The sequence below is a fragment of the Columba livia genome, chromosome 2 (genome assembly GCF_036013475.1).
Source record: "Columba livia isolate bColLiv1 breed racing homer chromosome 2, bColLiv1.pat.W.v2, whole genome shotgun sequence".
In the NCBI taxonomy this organism is placed as follows: domain Eukaryota; kingdom Metazoa; phylum Chordata; class Aves; order Columbiformes; family Columbidae; genus Columba; species Columba livia.
Window position 1 is genome coordinate 48689071 of NC_088603.1, and position 22546 is coordinate 48711616.

At 39.8% G+C, this 22546-nt stretch overlaps 1 protein-coding gene across 10 annotated transcripts in view; it reads right to left on the bottom strand.

The window, feature by feature from the left end:
• The window catches only part of MYRIP (myosin VIIA and Rab interacting protein), a 324276-nt gene that overhangs the window by 15358 nt on the left and 286372 nt on the right, over nucleotides 1-22546 (bottom strand). For 7 of the 10 annotated variants that reach the window (XM_065051799.1, XM_065051798.1, XM_065051802.1 and 4 more), the window contains 3 exons: nucleotides 18562-19211; nucleotides 9834-10073; nucleotides 1820-1882 (listed from right to left, as the gene is read on the bottom strand). In XM_065051799.1, coding sequence (XP_064907871.1) covers nucleotides 1820-1882; nucleotides 9834-10073; nucleotides 18562-19211 — 953 coding nt within the window. The remainder of the gene's footprint in view (nucleotides 1-1819; nucleotides 1883-9833; nucleotides 10074-18561; nucleotides 19212-22546) is intronic. The other 3 variants (XM_065051804.1, XM_065051805.1, XM_065051801.1) reach the window with 1 other exon arrangement.

The following is a 22546-nucleotide window of genomic DNA, read 5'->3' on the forward strand; positions in this document are numbered from 1 at the left end:
CATCGTTAGGCTCTATAAAACTAGCACGGGAAGCAGTCACTTGCAATTCAATAGAGAACAGCTGACATCAAGAGTAAGATCACAGAAAAGAGCAAGGGAAGCTTGCAGCCCTGGTGGTATTGACCATGTCCATGATGACTTGTAGAGCAATCATTTTTACCTCTGGTCTCAAGCCATTCTATCACACTTTCAGTTGCACGCCAGTTTCCCAGTCAATACCCTCATTTTTTTGTAGGGGGTTGAGGGAGGCTGGGGAGAAGCTCTGCTTTGCCACTGATTAATTTGTTTTTTCAGAGTAACCTGACTGAACCCAAACTTCATGAAAACAAAACCAAAACCCAAACCTGCCTCCTCGTCTCCTCACCCTGTGGGAGTTCGTTGTACAGCTTTGAGCAAAGACTGAGAAAGAAAGCTAAAATTTGCCTTCATATCTGGTGGAAGACAAATGTACTATGATGAACTATGGCACTATGGAATTACTCTTCCGTGCAAGTTTAAGACTTCCTTCCTGGACCTTAACATCAATATCTTATTTATGGGCACCCGTTTAGAAAAAGAAAGCCAAGTTATCTTACAGAGCGAGCGATTATCTACTGACATTCTCCAAAGTATGACACAGAGAAACAGTCTCTGTTTTTGATTGTGCTAGGTAATTCTGAATATCAGATTTTTACTAGTGAATTCAATCTACTGTTCTAACGTAGTAACAGATGTTATTCCTAATAATTTTTAATGCCTCATTTCTAGAGATGAGTTGCCTATAATAATGAGAAAGGAAGTTATTTTCCAAAAGGTGAAATATGACGGTCCACACTGGAAATGGAATTATTTAAATCTTAAAATCCGCACAGGATTCTCTAAGAATATCTATAATGGATGTAGGCTGATGACATTGTACAAATGGAAAAATACTTTTTCTTTAAAGTCATCCTTGATATTTTTAGTAAGGAAAGCCCAGATGATTAAAAGGTGATTAAAATTCATAGTACAAAGTTTAACTCTGAGAGTAAGGAAAAAACAAGAAAAGTTGAGGAGTGTTTTGCTGAATTAAACATCAACTTTTGACACAAAAAAAGTGATTCTTATTTTATGACTGAGAGAATACTACCAAATTAATTTGCTTACCACTATATATAGTGTACTAAAACCAGCATCTATTTTAAAATACAAGATAAGCATTTATTTGCTCAGGGAATAAAATGAAAATCTGTTTATAAAATCTGATTCTCTTAAGATGAGACTCAAATAGCACAGAATATGAACCTTACCCCATCTATACGAATGATAAGCAATAGACACTAGCAGCAAAGTGAGAAAGTATCTACTAACTATGTATACTGAATGAATTAAGGGTTTTGTTTATTTTTTTTTAATTGGGAGCTTGTAAAGATTTTCGAAGACCACTACAATCAGAAGTTGCTAAAAAATCTAATTGCTGAAATAATGATTTTTTTTTTCAAAAATTTTTAATATAAGCAAGTACATAAGAACAGGAAGATCATAGACCTTATCTTTGTCTTCTGTTCTTCTTTACCGATAAAACCAAATTCTCATCACCAAGCCAAATAAGAGAGCCAATCTGCTCCATACTCATCACTCCCATCATAACACAGAGCTAGCTGTGATTACAAAATAATTTTCTGCAATGATTACTGATTTGGGCCAAAAGGTATGATCTTTTCAGGCCTGGTATTTCCAGGGAAACATTTTGAGTGTGAGAATTTTGCTTGGAAAATGTGGAAACCCTCAATATCACTTTATAGCATCTCTTACTATGTAAGAGATGTAAGAAGACACAGACAAAACAAAGCATTCTCACCTGCTGCAATACAGTGGATAAAAACTGCAGCTTTAAATGAAGATCAAAAGCCTTTTGTTTTTCCTAGATAGTGGGAAAGCAGTTAAATAAAAAGGTCAGAAAAGTTATGTTAACAGCTACACAGGTTAACATTTATATATGTTCAGACTTACAGAGATCTTTAGAATGAACAGCAAGGATAAAGAAACTAGCTAATACAAAATATCATGAAATATAGATTTTACATTTGCTGTTAAAATATTTAAAATAAAGCAATGCCTAATTTATTTTTGTTTGTGGGATTTAGAACAATCTCATTAAGACAGATATTGCAAATGCCACATCATTTTTTATAAAATGAAACAGATGGGATATAACAGATTTCCACCATCACAAAGTGAAGTGGCACTAGCAATAGAATAAGACTTGCAGCAACGTTAAGAAAAAGAAAAGCCAGCTATCTTCAATTTTTGTGTCTATGCAATTGCAATTTGGACACTGTATATGTTTCTAGTTACAAAAGGGTCTAGACCTCACTTACACCACAGTCAGATGCTCATGTTGGAAAGACCTGGGCTGAGTTAAGACATCTTGTGCCAAGTCACTTCCTGCAGTTTGCTGCTGTCCCTCTCCTGGACTTCACTGTCCCAAAATAAACAAGTAAAACCCTTTATACTACCACTCTTCAGTGTCAAGTCACTAGGCTTACCTTAATCCTCCTAATTTACTTAGGTCTATTTACACTAAACCGATGGGGTTTGCCTTGAAGTCTCTGGGCTGCTTACAAGAGACAGGAAAATAGTGACTTTTTTTGTTACAGTCTATTTCCCCCCAATTTGTTACAGCGGCTTACACTGATCTCCACTAACTTTATCTGTAAAATGGTTTTTACATTTTCTTCCTAAGTAAATAAACCCTTAGTGATCTGACAACTGAAGGATGTTTCCATGGGTATTCATGAACCTGAGCATCAAATCCGAGACTACGAGAATCTTGTTTACAAAGGTGCTCATTCCCCATGTGAATCCCACTGAAATCTCACTTATTCTGCACTTCTCCAGGTAGATTCAACAGGGCTTTGAGTCAGTTGCTTTAATATGGGCAGACAAGGTGCAATTCAAAATAGCTTGAAGTAGCTGAGGATTTTCAAACAACATTGTCAGAGATGAGATGGACCTGTGAGCTGCATGTTTCCTCTGCACTAGCAGTTAAAGGTCCTGTGGGATACCCTAAGGCATCTCAGATGGAAATATCTATATCCATACTGTATCGAGCCCATAAACTGTGACAACTGGAGCAACACACTGCCCACTATTTTGCTTGAAATTGAAGATTCAGATTTTGACAAAATAAACCTAAAACCAACTTAATTTTCTATACTAAAGAGCAATAAATAATAGTATAATAAATAAATAATTAAAATAAATAATAGTAAATGCATGAGATAAATCTCTTGAATGAGATTTTTGTCCAGCAAACTACTACTCAGTTTAAAACCGAACAGATACTTGACTGCTTTGCTGAACTGAGAACTTAGAACTTTGGATCCATTAGCCCAATGTGAAGATTAAAGTCTCACGCCTCTTCCAGAAGAAAAAGCCACTGTTTTCACCTGCCTTAACCAAAATCTTTTTTCTCTACTGCCATTCAAAATCCTGTGCATAGATTATCTGCAGTTCATAAACATTAAAGATCACTTTTTACAATGCTGTGCACATTCAGTTTTCGATCCTGGACTTTGGAAGACCGACCAGATAATTAGCATCGTAATAAAAGCCACGATCCATCAAAACACAAAAAAATTTCCAAACATCTTGCATACAAAAATGTGAAACAACAGATACACAAATATCTTCTGAGTTGTTAACCCAGGAGGAAGATGTGATTGCATTACACTGCTCAGTATTAGGGGGCAAAACAGGAAAGCTACTATACTACATAATTACATTTTCTTGCTTAAGTGAGCCATGGGTTTCTGGCTCGTTTAGGAACTTTTACTCTGTCATTGCTAAAGTCTTCAGGCATATGAAGCGGGATGCAGTTTCCTTATTAACCCCTGCCCAGACCAACACAACAACCAAAATACCTGTGAGTTCCTCAGCATCATTTTCATTTCAGAGAGCTGCAAGGTAATGATCACAAAAACCGCTGCTCCGTCTTCTGTGAGGATGGCGCATGCCCCAGCCCAAATGGTTAACGGAAGCGCAGTCGTGAGGAGACAAGGGCTCTCTCTTGTTGTGATAGCACTGCTGTTACAACACCACAGCCATCCCTACCGTGATGCTTTCACAGGTCTGTGATACACAGGAGGCATTCACTGCCATGTGCCTGCCAGTGCCATTCTCCAGCTCCAGCAAGGCTGCGAGCATATTTCTCTCTAGAAAACAGGTCCCATGAGTCCTCCCTGACCTGACCTCTCTCCCCGAGCCCTGTCCAGGCACAGGCACAGGCACCAGCACACACCACACCAGCGACTGCCCGTCTCTTCTGCTGCAGTAACGTGCACCCACATCCACCGGCTGCTCCTCCCGCTAAAGAGGGATGCCAGGCAGATTTTCTAATAAGTGTCAATCTCATAATACTGGTAGTTGAAAAGTGCTAATTTACCTGGTGAAAAATGTAAGATGTACTCTCTCAAAATGATAATATAGGCTTCTGGCACAAATACACACGAAGATGATGCTCGTAGTACATACTTTCCCCAAAATAAAGTTTCATACAACCCAAGATGAATACAACATTTCCAGAGAATGAAGGCATAAATATTTTACTGAAAGAATACTCCTACTGTCAAGGAGCTTGGAGGTTTCGCTTACGGAACAGGATCTCATTGTGTTACTTAATAAACTTACAGGTTGTCATTCAGAAAAGAGCTGTTCTTTGCCTAGTCATGCAATAATGTCAACAGAAAACAGCAGGATTTAAACAAACTTACTAAGTTTTGGTTGTAAGAGTCTCTGAGTAGAACTAAATGCATAAAGGGATTAAAAAATTCCTCAAGTACACAGCATGGGGCATCAAACTGATGCAAAGGGGAGAGAAACTCAACGTTACTACTGAAGTTTAACTTGCTCACTTATATACCTTATGCAAGAAGGAATACAAAGTAAAAGGAGACAAAAAGAGAAACACAGCTAAGGTTTTAACTGTTTCGGGTTTTATGCTATTTGCGGCAATTTGCAAAATTGGCAGGGGTTATTCTGTTTTTTAAACAGTATTTCTATAGTTTCTGATATAGTGGTCACAGTGGTAGACTGCATTCAAAATGCAGTCTGCATTAGGCACTGCTGAACTTGCATTCTGGAATGTAATTCTGGGGTATACCATGAAATACAGACCAGGACTATTCACCTTCATGAAAGCATTAAAAGAGAAGGAGAAAGGATAGAGGAGAGCAGGAACTAAATATATCCCATTGATCATGCTTGCCATTCTCAATATCAGTGTCATTATGATACCTCCAAGGGGATTTATACTTTGTTTTGGTTAGAGTTTTGGGGGGCAAAGCAAAAACAAACACAAAAACCACTAAAAAAAACCAAAAGAGCAAGGCAGAAAGAACTGTGCAAATCCCTGTGCTAGCAAAATACAAGATGCTTCACTAACAACAGTTCCACAGTGTGATTTTTGCTTTGCTCACACCTGAAGACTAGAGGGGCTGAAGGCAAGCTCTAGCCTGAGCACATAGAGACTCCACAGCCGTTCATTGCACTACTGAGATGAGCAAGATTTCAGGGCACTGTGTACCCCAAAAAGACCATTAACTACTTCTGTAGCTTAATAAGCACAAGTCTGCTGCAGGATTATGTTTGGTTTAGAGAGCTGTGAATCTCCACAAGTCAATTTTAGGCAATCACAAACTCAGAAATGTTGAAAATTACTGTGCCAAATGTCTAAGGAGGTCTAAGTCTAAGGCATAGAATTAATTTAATTATTAATAATACCCACCTAAATCCTCAAGTATCCCACATAAATTAAATAATTAGCTCAAAAGTCAGCATTTTCAAACTTAAAGGCAGACATACAGCTCAAGAGCTTAGTTTGGGGCAAAGACTGAGAACACATATATGCCCAACTTCAGCTAACTCCTCACTCAAGATGTGCCTATTCTTGCCTTTGCCACAGATTTTAATATACTAAATATCCTTTTTAAAACATCAGCTCAACATGTGATTATATGAGATTCCCAGCTTCCGTGAAAAACAGAAGTCCAGATTTTTAAAGGTGCAGACACATGAAAGTCAGATTTTCATGAGCACCAGGTACTTAATTTCCAGTGATTCAATAAACAATACATGTTTTTTTAAATCTTATTCTATGGTCAAGTGTACTGTAACTAGAAATTCCCTATGATTTAAGGTTGCTAATATGTTTCAGAATGAGTGTGAGAATAGAAGACTAAAGCCTACCAAAGACAAGCAGCATGGATAAATTATAAGCAAGATGGCTAAAATACAGTAGTTAATTTGTATTCAGGAGCTCAAAGCAGACTGTAGGCACTTGAGCTCTCATTTTAATGGCCCAGAATTAGTGCTTCTGTATACCTAATTTTAAACTTGATGCCCAGGTCAGAAGGCTGGGTCTCTGGCCAAGAATGCTAAGTGCCAGTCTGAAAGATCTATTATTCCCCACATATATGTTCTCCAAAAATCAGGTTTCTTAAAGAGAGAGCATATTGGGACATCTGGCTTTTAAGGCATCTAAAATTACTGGTTCCTTGAAAATACAATTTCTATGCTTGTCTCCATTGAGATATGCCATCTAGTCATCTTAAAGTTATTGCATGTTTTATGAGTTTAGCTAGGCCTTTACATTTTAGGTTACCATAGCTACAACTGGTATTATACACTGTCATCTTCAGTACTTCATTGTAAGATATTGGTCAGCCACCTTTCCAAAGAGAAGGCACGCACCAAAAGAATTTAAATCACTTTTAAAGACAACTGTCAAGAATGAGCATGAAAGCAGCCTGCTTGTTTCTCTACAGCTGGAACAAGTTCTGCTATTAATTCTGCTGAAGTCATGACCATGAATAATACTGGGATATTTGCTTCCTTTATTATAGACAGAAAGAATATATACTGCGACCATGAATGACTAAAAGTTGTTTTTTCATCTAAAATCAACAAAGAGTTAGGATTTCCCAGCATTCTCCTTTTGCTGAACATGGTATGCCCCTTACTTTTTTAAACTTAAGGACATTTTCCTATGGAAAAAATTACTAATCTTTGCATTATTTTAAATAACTGACATACAAATTTTAAAGGAATAATAAAATCCGAGCAGGAATAAAGAACTAATATTACTTTGTAGATGCATGCAGGTGAATAAATACACCACAAAACATGCATCTGCCATTTTCTGTGCCCAGCTGACCATATAGGAGCATTTCAGAGAGTTCTATTCACAGCCTTGAATTCTGAACTTCAACTGCACCATGATATAACCTGGCTAGCCTAGATATCCTGTTGAATAATTTGATATTGCTGGTTTGACTTTGTAAACCAAAGACAAGCTAAATCGAATGCTCATAACAAGCACTGGTGATAAAGCTTTTTTTTTTTCCTATTATATTTCCTTAGAAAAGGCTGTGTGTACATCAAGGAAGTATTTGCATACGTGATGAGAAAGGTACTTTGCTGTGTAGTCCATGGCTAAATAACTCTGAATCAGAGAGTCACGGACTACTTAAGTTTGGAAAGGAACTCTGGAGATCACCCAGTCAAACCACTCTGGTCAAAGCAGGGTCAATTAGATTAGGTTGCCCAGGGTTGTGTCCAGTCTCCTTTGATCATCTCCAAGGACACAAACTCTACAATCTCTCTGGGAAACCTTTTCTAGCATTTGACCACCCTCATAGTAAAAAAGCTTTTGATGTTCAGATGGAATTTCTCATATTTCAGATTGTGCCCACTGTTTCTTGTCCTGTCACTAAACACAGGTGAGAAAAGTCTGATTCCCACTTCTTTATTTCCAACCTTCCCTCCTCCCCCAACAGGTGTTCATACACATTGAAGATATCCTCCTTAAACCTTCTCTATGTTACACAATTCCTGCTCTCTCAGCCTGTCCTCATATAACAGATGTCCCAGCCTTTTAATTATCTCTATGGCCCTTCATTGGACTCACTCCAGTATGTCCCTTGTCCATGTGTCCCTCGTACTGGGGAGCCCAGAACAGGACACAGCACTCCAGAACTGGTGTCACGACTATTGAATAGAGAGGAATAATCACCTCCCGTGGTTCATTGGATGCTGGTGGCCTTCTTTTCTGCAAGTACACATTGCTGGCTTATGTTCACCGTTGTGTCTACCAGGACCCCTACGTCCTTTTCTGCCAAGCTGTTTCACAACCAGATGGCCTCTACCCTGTACTGATGCATGGGATAATTGCTTTCCAGGAGCAGAAATTTGCATTTCCTTTCATTGAACCTCATGAGGTTCTGTTAGCATATTTCTCCAGCCTGTCAAGATCCTGTGAATGACAACAGAACCATCTCATGTATTGACCACTCCTCCAAACTTAGGGTACCCTCTGTCTCATTGTCTTTGTCAATAATGAAGTTGTTAAACAGTACTAGTGCCAGTACTGACCACTGGGGTATACCACTAGGGACTGGCCTCCAGCTGGATTTCAAGCCTCTGATTGCAACCCTTTCCACCCAGCTTCAGACAATTTTCAGTCCACCTCACTGTCTACGTATCCAGTCCTTGCTCAATTTGTCTGTAAGGACGTTATGTGAAACCTTGTTGAAAGCTTTGTTGAAGTCAAAATAAACATTTGGTGCTCTGAATTCCCCAGATTACCATGACTGTTGAAAGATGAATAAGAGTGGCCTCACTATGACATGGGCCAGCTCCCTCAGCTGCGATGAGCATATCCCCATTGGGTGCCATGCAGTGGTGTATGTCCCATTTGTTGAAATGTCTGCTGATTTGATCTTCCTCTACCACAGGTAAGTCTTACTGCTCCAGACTTTCTCACAGATCTCAGCGGCCTGGAATTCTTGAGGGCAAATCTTACCCGTGAACTAAAGTCAAAACAATGTTGTGTAACTTGGCCTTTTCCACGTCCTGTGTCACGGGGTCACTTCAGTAGTGAGTCTCATTTTCCCTCATCTGGCTTCTGCTCCTGATATATCTGTAGAAGTTAGTCTTATTTCCCATTGTGTCCCTCACCAGATTCAACTCCAGGTGGGCACTGGCTTTCCTGACACCACTCCTGCACACTGGACAGGGTTCTATTATCCACCTGGATCACTTGATCCTGCTTCCACCTCCTGGTGTCTTAGTTCTTTGCCGCATTTGAACAAAACACTTATCAAATTATGAAGAATAGATTTCCTTCAGAGAGTTGTGGATCTAAGAATGCTTGAATGGCAAGGGGTGGTGCTGGGCTCCTACAGCACCAAAATTCAAGCACACCACTGGATTTGAAGAGGGCAGGTGGTAAGTCCTGTGGAGTGACACTGACATCAAACATCTCGTTATAAAGGTGAAATGGCACAAATGGAAGATCTCGTACATTATCAGAACTGACACTGGATTTTAGTTTCACTAGAATATGTTACTACCCACAGAGGCCTATTAGCTGACAGAGTAACAGGGTTGGAAAGCTTTACAGAAGCATACCATATTCCAGTAGGGAGGCAAAGTAAGAATCTATGGCACCAGAATGAACTACATGACACTAAAAATATCAGAGCAAATAAAAAGTCTGAAAAAAACCAAAACATCTAAACTAACTGGTTAGCCAGAAGGAAACAAGGAAAACTGGCTATTTTTTAAAATAATAACATATAAGTCAATTCTTAGTCAGTATAAACTGACATAATTCCATTAATATCAGTCAAAGGTTTATTATACAAGCTAAGTTCACTGGTTTGAATTCATGCTGTAGTCTCACAGGAAGGAACCTTAATTGAAGTTTTAACTGCCGAAGGCTTGCAGGCTCAGACCCAGCGTAAAACACCTCAGGTTTTATTAAGCGACTATGTTTAATTTTCTAACCAAAAGCCTCTACAATGACCACTTACCTTCTTCAACTCTTCCTGAATACTTCTGCCATTTTCCTCTGAGGACAAACTCTCCTTTTGGTTTTCAGGGTCCGTTCTAGGTTCTGACTCTTGTTCTTCACCAGAAGATGTTTCCTTGTCACTCATTTTAGCAGCGAGCTGAAATAACCTGGACTTAAGCTCCTCTTCCATAAGGTCAGGCTTGATGTTATGACGCTGATCCTCACTGCTTATATCTGTTTCTGATAAATCATCGAAATCCTACAAAGAAATTAGAAGAACAGTATAATTGCTGTATAGGTACAGAAGGGAAAACACATAGCTTCCTAGAAAAGCACAGGTATGATCACTCTGCAGGGAAGCTGGAAAGAAAGCACACTAAGTGTGCTGATAAAAAAATATCACGTCTTTAGAGAAGAATGCCAGTAAACTCACACCTGTTGGATCATATTTATCATACCTCCTTACTTTTATATTATGTAAAAAGGAACTATCAAAATCATTATATATCTGTGTGCAACTGAGGAAATAAACGCCTAAATGGCATTTCCCATTCCCAGCACTGCACTGCCACCACTCTCAGGCACAGTGCAGACAAAGAAAGTGAAGTGTGGGAATGAAATAACTTGTGACCTGGCAGTTGTGTCCAGCTTTCAATTGAAAGCTGCGCTCAAGGTCCCTGGTCTGCTGGTCTTCAGCATTACTCGTGTTTTTCTTAAAGACTACTGGAAGCAAGTTTTGAAAAATCTCTCTTTTATTCCATATCTTGCTTCAGACTTTCATCTTTCCCAGTGAATATTTACATAGGTGGATCCTTTACAGTGATTATTATTTTCCAAAGACCAATCTCCTTGGAACAAATTCAGTCTTTAGGAGCACCTTCTTTTCTTACTCTTGGATCCTTAAAGGTGGAAGTACTCAGAGGCTCAGTTAAGTATGGTGGGTGTTACAGCTTTGAAAACAACAAGCTCCTTACTTTGAAAGCTGAGCAGAAGAAAAGCAAAATCCTTTTAGCAGGGTGCCTGCCCAACATTTAATAATGTGGAAAGGGGGCTTTCTTTTTTTTTTGTAAGCCTTTGCAGGACATCTGAAAACAGCTGATGGTTATGCCAAAACCTAATGTCCAGATACACACCAACTTACTTTCTGGATCTGTGCTGTCTGATTAGGACCTAATTTCCCCTGGTTTCCACTGCAATCCATGGAGAGAGATATAGGCATCTCCCACAGCAACCTGCTCTACGTATAGCACTAACTGCCTCCTGGAAATGCTCTTCTCCCCCTGCTGACTGCTAAGAGAAAGCTTAGAATACTTAGACACTTTGTTTAGTGTGTCAGTCAAGTGCATAAAGCAAGGTGGAATTAGGTAGTTTTAAAAGAGATTAATTCTTTGAAATGGAGCATAATCATGACAAAACCACCCAGAAGGAAGCTATGAAGACTGCAGCCTGGGACCCAGAAGCTGTGGGCACATTGCAGCAGGTCTAAGAGGATGATTTAGAACAATTCTCAGATGGGAAGTTCTTCCTATTTGCCTTATGCTCTCCTAGCGTGACAGGACCAACACTGCTGGTGAGACTAAAAGCTGTGTTCTCTCTACCATTCATTTGGAAATACAAAACCAGGAGATTTTCTTTGTGCAGCCACGGCAGCATTATTTATGGATGGACCAATTACATCCAGTGCTCACGGGAAACATTAACTCTGACAACTCTCCCACAAACCCTACCTGCCAAACTGCTCTTAATGGACTGCCACATCGTGCTTATTATGTCAATCCTTCTCTCTCATACAGTAAACCATACTATGTGGTGTCTAGCGCTTTCACAGCTTTCTGGACAATTTTTGTCTGCAGTTACCTGTGAATCAATTACAAAACTAAAGTATTGCTTTACAGCTTGCATTCAGGATGCAGAAGGCCCTTTTGGAAAAATCAGGATTTGAAAGTACATGGTTAGCTATAAAGAAGGGGAACCACAGGCCTATGCTGAAAGTTCTTCTTTTCCCAAACAATCAGCTTTTGCAGAATAAATACCTTTTCTGCCAAATGAGCTTCAAAGCTATTCTGAATAAGATCAAGAACAAGATTCAAATCAGTGTTTCCACTTTGGTTTTGTAATATGTTATGTTGTGCTTCTACATTTATCTAGAAGACTGGTATCATTTTACCTTTTAATTGAAAATCTGTATTTATCATAATGGTGCTTCCTCAAATCGTAACAACAGATTTTTTCCAACATACCCTGCCTGTCGTTCATCAACTCATTACAACATCCACCCAACAATCTGCTATTGAAAAATACTCACATATCACTAAAATACTACTAAAAAACTGGAAAACTGTTGCTGAATCAATCAGCTCATCAGTTTGTACCCAGGAGAAAAACAAACATAATTTATGGGATTTACAGGATAGAAAGCATGGCTAAGCTGTGCACCTGTATGTTCAGAGAAAACAGGTCAGTGGCGATACATCTCATTAAACTTCAGCTATTTATAATTAGGTATCTAGTTTAAACTCATTAGTAGAATCTCTCTTTACTTGACTTACCTCCATTCATTTAATAGGTACCTCCAAAAACCTACTCTTGTGTAACAAAACATGTGGTTTAGGATTACAAGACTTGCTAGTGAGCTCTGACAGCCCTGTACCAGGGGTGGGGGCTTCCTCTAGCAGTGTCTGGGCAGAAAGAGGACAGTTTCCCTTGGGGCTGAGTCTGCAGGGGAGAGCAGAAAATCCCATTCTATGCAGACACTTGAGCAGATCAAGCTTGTAAAGGCAGAAGTTTGCTATTCTCATTTAAATAAGCTGATAGATAACGTGTACAAAATCTAGTGGAGCAGTGAGGATGGCTGGCAGTCCAGAGGGGCAGGTTTTCCCACATTTCCATCCCACTGCTGTACCATGAAGTACTGGCAGAGTTCTTCTCACAGAAAGACGTATGATACCTCTGAGGGCTTCTTACATAGAACTGCTTAGCTTAAACTGCTCAGCACCCCTTGTGGAAGGCCTTGCCTTGAGGGTATTGTTTTTGTTACAGCTGGATTCAGGTATGTCTATTATCCACCTTCCTGCTTTCCAGCCTCCTTATAATGAGCAGGTGGAGTATTTACATTTGCAAAAGCTGTTAGTTCCTGCTTACACACAGAGATAATGATATCCCATAATGCTACACTTTGTAGTTTCTGTTACTGGTAGACAGCCTGGCTTGTGTGTTGAGGTTTCCAGATGGTGGCAGTGAACTATTTGTAAAAAGATGATACCTCTTTCTATTTATTAACATAATAAAAAATGCATTAAGAAGCCATGACAAGAATAAAAAATAATAAATACATGGTAAGGTACTATTATTATTATTTATTTAATAGATGCTATCTTAAAGTTCATTATTCTTTACTGTTCACACTTTGGCTCTGTCTGTTACGTTTAATGACATCTTTGTGTTCGTATATATCATTGTGTAACTACCCATTTGCATCTATCAGCAACATATAGCACTAACATCTGCAAACAAGAATAAAGGGCTACCACTTTAGCTGAAAACAGAGCTTCAGTGAGGGCCTGGCAAACTAACAGAGCCACAAATCCAGGCTCACTAGAAGAAAATCAAGTTTTTCTAATGCAAGCGCAAGTCCCTTAGCAGACAATGAACTAGGAAATACACCTTTCCTCATACGCACTGTCCAAATCTTTGCATACAAATGGCTGATAACTCAATGTAATCCTAGCCAACAAAAAAAAAGTCCCCAAATAAAGCAAGCAAGCAAGCAGGCAAAGTACTGTCTTGGAGGATCCAGAACTAAATCTATGTTATATTATAAACCCTTGCAACAGAGCTCCATTCATACAGAAAACCAAAAATTGGAAACTACAGTATTTAGAAGACACAAACTGTGAGGTTTGTAGGCAGTTTTTCAGAGAGAGTCAGTGTAATTTCAGGACATTTTTTTTTTCCATAAATACATCCCAAGCGCCATCCTGTGGGGACCGGCTGTCTGACAGCTCTCACTCCCCACCTGGCTGCAGGGCGGGAGGGCTGGGATCAGCAGTGGGGTCTTCTGAACAAACAGTAGGGTCTCCTGATCAAAGGAGCAAATTCATCATGAGGGCATCTCCTTTACTTGAAGCAATTAAGCCACTCCACTTTCCATCAGAAATACGAGCACTGCAGCTACACTAAGCAACATCTCTTCCTCTCAAAAAGATAACGAAAGCAAATAGAGCAATACTATTATTACCAATAAGATAACTTGTTAACATTGTTAATAAAAATAAAAGCAGACAGAGATTGGTGGAAATTACTTGCACGAAGTTATAACTTGAAAAATAATTAGCATTAAAAGCAAGGTTACATTTCCCAGTTGTTTCCACAAGAAACAGGTATCTTCTGTGATACATAAGCAATCGGATTATCAGAAAATTATTACAGTAGGACCTTGGTTTATCAGGACAGTTTTCATGTCTCGCTTCACGACTGTGTTTACAGCATCTCTACAAGCAACCCAGTTAAGCAGGTTGTTCTTTTATCTATCATTAAGTGGCAAAAAAACTCTCCCCAAATACAGTATCACAGTATGTTTGGGATTGGAAGGGACCTCAAAAGATCATCTAGTCCAATCCCCCTGCTGGAGCAGGAACGCCTAGGTGAGGTCGCACAGGAACATGTCCAGGCGGGTTCTGAATGTCTCCAGAGAAGGAGACTCCACAACCTCCCTGGGCAGCCTGTTCCAGTGCTCTGGCACCCTCACTGAGAAGAAGTTTTTTCTCAAATTTAAGTGGAACCTCTTGTGTTCCAGCTTGATCCCATTACCCCTTGTCCTACCATTGGTTGTCACCGAGAAGAGCCTGGCTCCATCCTTGTGACACTCACCCTTTTTATATTTGTAAACATTAATAAGGTCACCCCTCAGTCTCCTCTTCTCCAAGCTAAAGAGACCCAGCTTCCTCAGCCTTTCCTCATAAGGGAGATGCTCCACTCCCTTAATCATCTTTGTTGCCCTACGCTGGACTCTCTCCAGCAGTTCCCTGTCCTTCTGGAACTGAGGGGCCCAGAACTGGACACAATATTCCAGATGTGGTCTCACCAGGGCGGAGTAGAGGGGAAGGAGGACCTCTCTCGATCAAACACCCCCCTTGTAATACACCCCAGGATGCCATTGGCCTTCCTGGCCACAAGGGCACAGTGCTGGCTCATGGTCATCCTGTTGTCCACCAGGACCCCCAGATCCCTTTCCCCTACACTGCTCTCTAATATCTAATTTCCCAACCTATACTGGAACCTGGGGTTGTTCCTGCCCAGATGCAGGACTCTACTTTTTCCCTTGTTAAATTTCATCAGGTTATTCCCCGCCCAACTCTCCAGCCTGTCCAGGTCCCACTGGATGGCAGCACAGCCTTCTGGCGTGTCAGCCACCCCTCCCAGCTTAGTGTCATCAGCAAACTTGCTGATAGTACACTCAATTTCCTCGTCCGAATTGTTAATGAATATATTGAATAATACTGGCCCCAGTACTGACCCCTGAGGCACTCCACCAGATACTGGCCTCCAACTAGACTCCGCACCATTGACTACCACTACAGTACATCTTGATATCCATTCTCAGGTTTCCTTTTTTAAGTCACTCTAGGCTTCATACCATGAGCTCTCTCTCAGTCACAGAGATTCCAGTGTTGACTTTAAAATCCGTTTAAAAAAAAAAGCCACAGCATTATCCTAATCTAGGTACTGGATCTTGATACCTGGATACCTGATTTTTAATAGAAATTCAGTTGTGAGTTATGCCATGACCACAATTGTTCCAGAATTTTATTGCTTACAGTTCTCTAGACTTCAAGTAGGGAGAGAGGAAAGAGCTCATTTTCATTTCACTGTAAGTCTCCAAGAGCAGCAAACAAGAAAATGACCGGCACTATTTGAAAATTAAAACCAAAAACCCAACTTCTAGACTCCTAAACTGATATCCTGTTCTACAATGCTGATGAAAACATAATGGTTAACAAATCATCTTGTTATTATTACAATGTAGTAAAACACAGTTATTATTACAATGCAATAAAATCAAGAAAAAGTATGTTTCATCACTGCAATTTCCATATAATCAGTAGTTCAGTGTCTAACGTCTAGATGCGACATGGCTTAGAAGAGCATTTTATAGGGTTTCTGTAAATTCTGTACACCATCAGCATGTGAAAAATTTATAACTGGCTTCCATATAACAGTATATAACAATTCTATAACAATGAAGCTTCCTTAAGTTTAAGCTGTCTGCAGTTCTCCATGCACCTCTCCATGCACTATCATTTTGTACAAACTATTTACACGTAAGGGTCTCTCTGCTGCAGCCTCAATCATTCTACCAAGATCAATACATTACCTTGGGGATTGTATAAAACCCCAACACCCCTTTAATCTATTTTTTCTAAGCAATATCAATGATGTCTGGCTAATTTATTATGATACCTCAAATCATATTCTTTATGCTCATTATAATTTCAATTGCTTCCTAGAATTGCTCAACCGTGCAACATCTTTGCTGTAAATTGCAGTAGCCAGTCCTCTCCTGCCCCCAGCAGCACTTGCATACCAGAGGCTGGAGTAACAGCTCTCTGAATGTGGGCACCAGCCGTCAATTCAACCACCAGGGTGACTGTGTGTCCCCAGACACAAACAAAATGTATGCAAACCCACCCATATCTACACTTCCTAGTGAGAGTTTCATTACTTTGAAAACAGTAGCATGATCCAGAGGCAGTGAACCTCCGCCTGCCCCACTGTGCCAAGGGAGCAGGACAGCAGGGACAGACTTTTAGCCTTGGGAAAAATGGAGGGGAGAATGGGTCAGAATCCCAAACCTTGTCTTTTTTGAGCACAACAGAGAGTTATATGCAGCACTTAAGACACAAAGCAACTCACAGAAGAGCTGAAAAGAGCAATGATTTTCTGCACCACCTTGCACTTCAAAGTGCACACTAAGCTACTGAAGTATGGATGCCAACATATATGTCTGGAAACAGCCTGCCTTTCTGTTCTCCCCTGGAGGAACATCTCCAGGACATCTGCTCTGTGAGCTCTGCTATTCTACAGGGTGTTTCAAAAAGATGGACCCAATTTGAAACCACTATATCTCTGCAACCACGAACTGCCCATGAATGAAACTCTTTACCACGTGAAAGGCTGGGACATAGAGTTTTGAATGATTACCACTAGATAACCCATTAAACTGTTAGTAAATTTTTGTGTAATTGTAGCAAGTTGCCATCATGAAATATACTACTTTGAAATTGGGTCCATCTTTATGGAACACCCTGTATACTCTGCAGAGCAGCAGTAACTTGAAAGACACAATATGAATACAGACACATATAGACACACAGAATATGCACAAATACACGAAGCCAGACAAGGAAAAGCAGAAGTCTATGCACCAAATATGGTGTTTGTGCAGCCCCTGGAGAATCCTGTAATTCTGCCCGATGTTCTAAGAAGTCACTAATGGCCACTGATGTGTTGATAGTGTACATTATCATACACAACTCCCCTTCAACAACTTTGTATTATAAAAATATGAGGACACGAGTACAAATGGATTGGTGTAAAACACACACACCTGTCTCATAGAAGTAGGTGGAAGAGATACAGAATTAAGAATGGTTTACCCAGTATTAAAAACCTTCTGAAATCCTAGAATTCTGATCTTATGATGAGCTGTACTGATGTCTTTCCATGGGAAATATAGGCTTGTAGTAAAAGCAAAGAATACCAACTCCAGGCGCCATAAAATTGCTCAGATGCTTTAAAGACTGGATTGGGCTGCTTGTAGTCAGAGGCACAGGGAGAAGACAGCACTTGGCTCTTTGCTTCAGGCTTACCATTACTCCGCTGCAGCAATGATGCAGCTTCAGGATTTGAGAGGGGTAGGAGATGGGAAAGGGAACTGGACAAGGGGTCAGTATTCTCCTCATCCAGCTGGGTAATTAGTTATAAGTGTGTTTGTACTGCTAAAAAAGTTTTGGAGGACAACTGGATCCCTTAAATAATATCAGTTCTAGGCCTGGACTAACTTCAAACAGACATCTTTGCTTTCTGTTTATCCCACACTTGTTGTTTAAAAGAAATGTTTGGAGAGTGCTTTGCTGTCTTCAAGTTGTATGATCAGTTACTCTATGTTTGAGCTGTTATGTTCTGTTTGTTTTGGTTTTCTTTTTTTTTAATTGAATTACAAATTATTTAAATGGAAGTAGTTTGTAAACACCCTAACACACTAGAACTCATAATGAAGTGACCAATTAAAAGCAGACACCCTTTCTCAAAAACAGCCCTTTCTAAATTTCTGCTGCTCATTAGCTTTATCCCTTACTGGGACATTTGCAAACAGCACACAACAGATTCCCAGGCATATGAGTTATTTCTTATTCCAAAAACCAAGGAAATTAAAAAACCTGGCCCAACAGGTGACCAATCAACATTTCTTAGCTGTTGGCAAATCCTGACTCGTTTTTTGTTCAAGAGCACTGTTAATGATGCCATTGATCAGATGGAAGTGCCCTATTTGAGAAAGAGACAGACGCTGCTCACGGTATATTTAACACTTTACCTTTTCTACTTCTCTGTTACGAGGCACAAGGAGGATAAAGCTTGGAAGAACACTCCACCTCCCACTCCTGATTCAAATGTTATTGCCAGCACAGCTTAATTAGTTTTGCTCAGCTCTTTTTGAGATTGCACTTGGTAAGCTCAAACACAATTACCTGACTTAAATTCCTCTTGTTGGCTTTTGTGTGATTTTTTCCTTCACATAACTCTTCAGAGATGGCTTTGTTCTTCCTCCATCTTCTTGATCTCTTTTCTAAATCATAATGGACTTCTTCAGTCTCACTGCTGTCCGAATACTCCAAGCTGGTTGCTTGTGGATTGAAATTTACATCCAGTTCTCCATGGAAGTGTTTTTTTTCTATTCTGGGTTTATCACTTTCAGTTCTGCTTTGTAACCAGAGAAGTTTGCTAGGTCCTTTAGCTTCCTGGGAAGAGTTTACTGAAGATGTTTCAGAATCAGAAAACAGTGTCTCAGTGTTGGTGTATAACCCAGAGGAAGGGGAGTTCACTGCCTGGTACTGGTCATTCCCATAAACCCATTCAGTACCGTACTGGGAACCGGTGTAATAGAAATCATCTGGTAATTGCCGAGGTCTCCGACGCAGCTTGTTCAAGGCCACATTCCAGTCGTAGTCATCCTCGCTGTCTGAGCCCATCTCATCATAGGCAGACACAATGCTGGATTCGTTCTCCAAAGCTTCAAATACTTGACTCTTTGGTTTGGCAAGCATCCGAGGACGAGGCAAAGTGACATTCTGCAGAGCTACCCAGTTTCCATCAGTGCTTTGGAAAACAGAAGGCGGATCTAGGAAAACGAAACAAGAACAATCATCGCTATGTGATCACAGTGTGAAAGGCTCATTTTCCTTGCCAGTTTGTGATCAACTGGCCACAAATTGGAGGGTTCAACAAAACTAATGAACAAATGCAAGTGTTGCCGCTACATGAACTCTCTCATGTTGTGAGCTATGCTGCTCTACTCCTTTTAATCAGAAGCCATCACATAAAGTCATGGTGGTGACTGTTTAAAATGTGAGAGCACTTGGACCAAAGTTATTTTCTAAAAGAATTATTAGGAAAGGCTGAGGGAACATTGCTACACAGACATGTATAAATCCTGTGTTTTGCAAATGTCTTCAATTCTGTGTGCAGTTCTGGTGTCTCATCTTGAAAAGGAAAGATGGAAAAAGGATCAGAGAAGGACAACAAAGGTTGCACCAGGTTCTGGAGTGGCTTCCATTCAAGGAATGATTAAGTAAACCAGAGCTCCACTGTCTGGAGGAGAGAAGACTCAGCACACCCTAAAAGAGATGGGGGAATATCTTCCAACCTAACTACTAGAGGACATGAAGTGAAACTAGTGAAATCAAGGTTCAAAACAAGCACAAGAAAGAAGTACGATGCAATGGGATGCTTTCTCCTAATTTTTCCTAAGCTCTTGGTTATGCTTGCTGTTGCATCCTAGACTATATGTTATTTTTTATGACCCACGCATTGCTGCTCTTGTATTCTTACACTTTTTCAGAGTATGTTTTACAACTCCGACAGAAAAAAAAATAGCCACTAATATGCTCAAAGAGTTCTGTATAACTCACATAACTGCACTTCTTAGTTTAGATCCCACTTCCAATCAAACTTGAAAAGTCTCTTTATAGGAAAGGTGAATGTGTGATGACTCTACCTCCCGCAGCAGCTTAATATATATATAATGCTATGGAGTTACACAGTAAACTTGGTTTACTAAGTTTTCAGCCTTATGGATTCCTTCCATGGGTTCAAATTTGACATTTCCAGAAAACTGTAGAAATATTTATTATAAACTATCAGTTTTCTAAAACTGTAAACAGAACATCACTATTTAAAAGAGAAAATCACTATACACTGGATAGTGTTGTAGAAGATACCCAAACACCTCGCATTACATGATTACAAATACTTGGAGCTCAAGAAGATGACTTTTTCCCTGGAATTGCTGATAAAGAACATAAGTATGAAGTAAGAAGGTGTGATCAATTTTAAAAAAGTCTGTGGTGCACTACCATCAACAAAACACCCCCACAAAAATGAAACAAGAATTAAATGGTAATTAAATTTAAGAGCTATGGAAGATTCAGAACAGATTTTGTATTTGTTAATCATTTGAGTCCTTTTGGCTTGTTTTCACTTTCTAAATTTCATGCCAATTCAGAGAACTTGAGAAAATATATCACTGAAGACATTCTTACTCCTGCTTAAAAATAAATTAAAACATTAATAGTTTTCTTGTAGCAGTGACCAACTGAGGATATAACTGAAGTCAGGTTTATAGGGAGAGCTAATAACTCTGTATTGTAACAGCTGATTTTGGAGAAAAGAAAATACAAACTATCAAGCATAAGGAACTTCTGCTTGTTCACTTTTTCCAACCATGCTCACTAACCTAAATATAGGATTGTCTTGAGAGAAAGAGGACCTTTCCTTAAAAGCATTGCTCCTTCAAAGCAAACAGCTCTGCAAGATACAAATCTTCAACAGGAACTGTTGCACCACATAACACAAATGCAATGGAATGGAGTGTTGCACCTTTATACTTTTTTCTCTCCCAAACCATATGCCCTTATTTTTTTAAGCAATGACATGTAAGAATCGGGCGAACATCCTCAGTTAATCAATAAAAGGACAAGATAGTAGTTGATTATATCTTAGGGGGCAAGAAGGGTGGAAAGAAAAGCCGCTGAGAACTTTGTATTCAGAAAGCTGACTAAGTTTTGCCCAGCTTCAATAAATGTCAAATGCTCCATTCCTGATTTTCCAAAACAAAGTCACTTGAAAGAATGGATTTTGCACACAATTCATGTGGTATACACTCTAAGTTATCCTTGTGAAAATGAAAATAGATTTAAGAAATATCATTCTGAAACTATTGCTAAAGAGGAAAAAAAACCCCAGTAATTCGTGATTTGGCTCTTGAATGATCATTTAAACCAGTGCAAATCGTAATCAAGATCAATTGTGAACTGCTTTTTGGCTACATGACTGAAAAGCTCACTGATGTTGCCACTCCAAACTCTTGGTTGAGATTTCTTTTGTTTTCTGTATCCTAATACAGAGCTGCTTACTACTGAATAGGTGAGATCATATTTACACAAACTAACACAATCAGGTATTTCCTACAAGCTCAATAGGCACCACGATTTCATCACAAATGTGGTTCTTAGATGAAAGGAGAAGAACAAATCCTCTGAGTAGAGCACCTAGAGGAAACTGGGTCAATTTGTCATTCTGCTATGGTTAAGCCACTGTCAAGTACTAAATTGCTCAACAGTTGAATTCAATGGGATTGAAGTGGGTTCTTAAATTTAAGCACCCAATTAACTGCTTTACTGAAAACAGGTCTTCCACTAAAAACGCCAGGGGAACAACACTTCTGACAGGGGGTTGAATGAGCAGCTCACAAAGTAATGCATACTTAGGTCAGATTTTAGCACTACTTTGCCATCATTTTCTTCTTTGGAGGGAAGGGTATTAACTCTGTCTAATTTTCTATCTCCCCAGGTTATCAACTGGCCTTACAGATTAACGAATCAAATTGATGGGCAGCCCCCATCCCTGGTCCCCAGTACACCCAAGCACATATTTTGGCTGCTTCTACTGCCCACACCTACTGAGCCAGCTGTGGGGGTTACAGCACCAATAAACTCACCCTACAAAAGAGAAGTTTTATCTTCATTAACCTTAAGCAGCAGGAACAAGCACACTCTGTTGTGTTGGGACAACAGCAGCAGATATGCTATTAATAGCTTTGCTGTTCCCCTTCACTGGGAGCCAGGAGCTGCTGCTGTAGTGAGTGGTTCATCCTCTCCCCATGTTCACCTGTGGGGATGAAAACCAACCAACTCTTCTGAGCAGCAGTTGCCTGGTGCTACACTCTTGAGGCCTCATGAACACTACAGCCAGGACAAGAGAGGCAGTGGAAATGGGACCCCCTAAGAACCGGAACCACCTTCTTCAATAACAGCTTGTACTTATGTCATCCTGACGTAAGCTGGAGAGGGTCCAGTATAGGGCAACAAAGATGATTAAGGGAGTGGAGCACCTCCCTTATGAAGAAAGGCTGAGGGAGCTGGGTCTCTTTAGCTTGGAGAAGAGGAGACTGAGGGG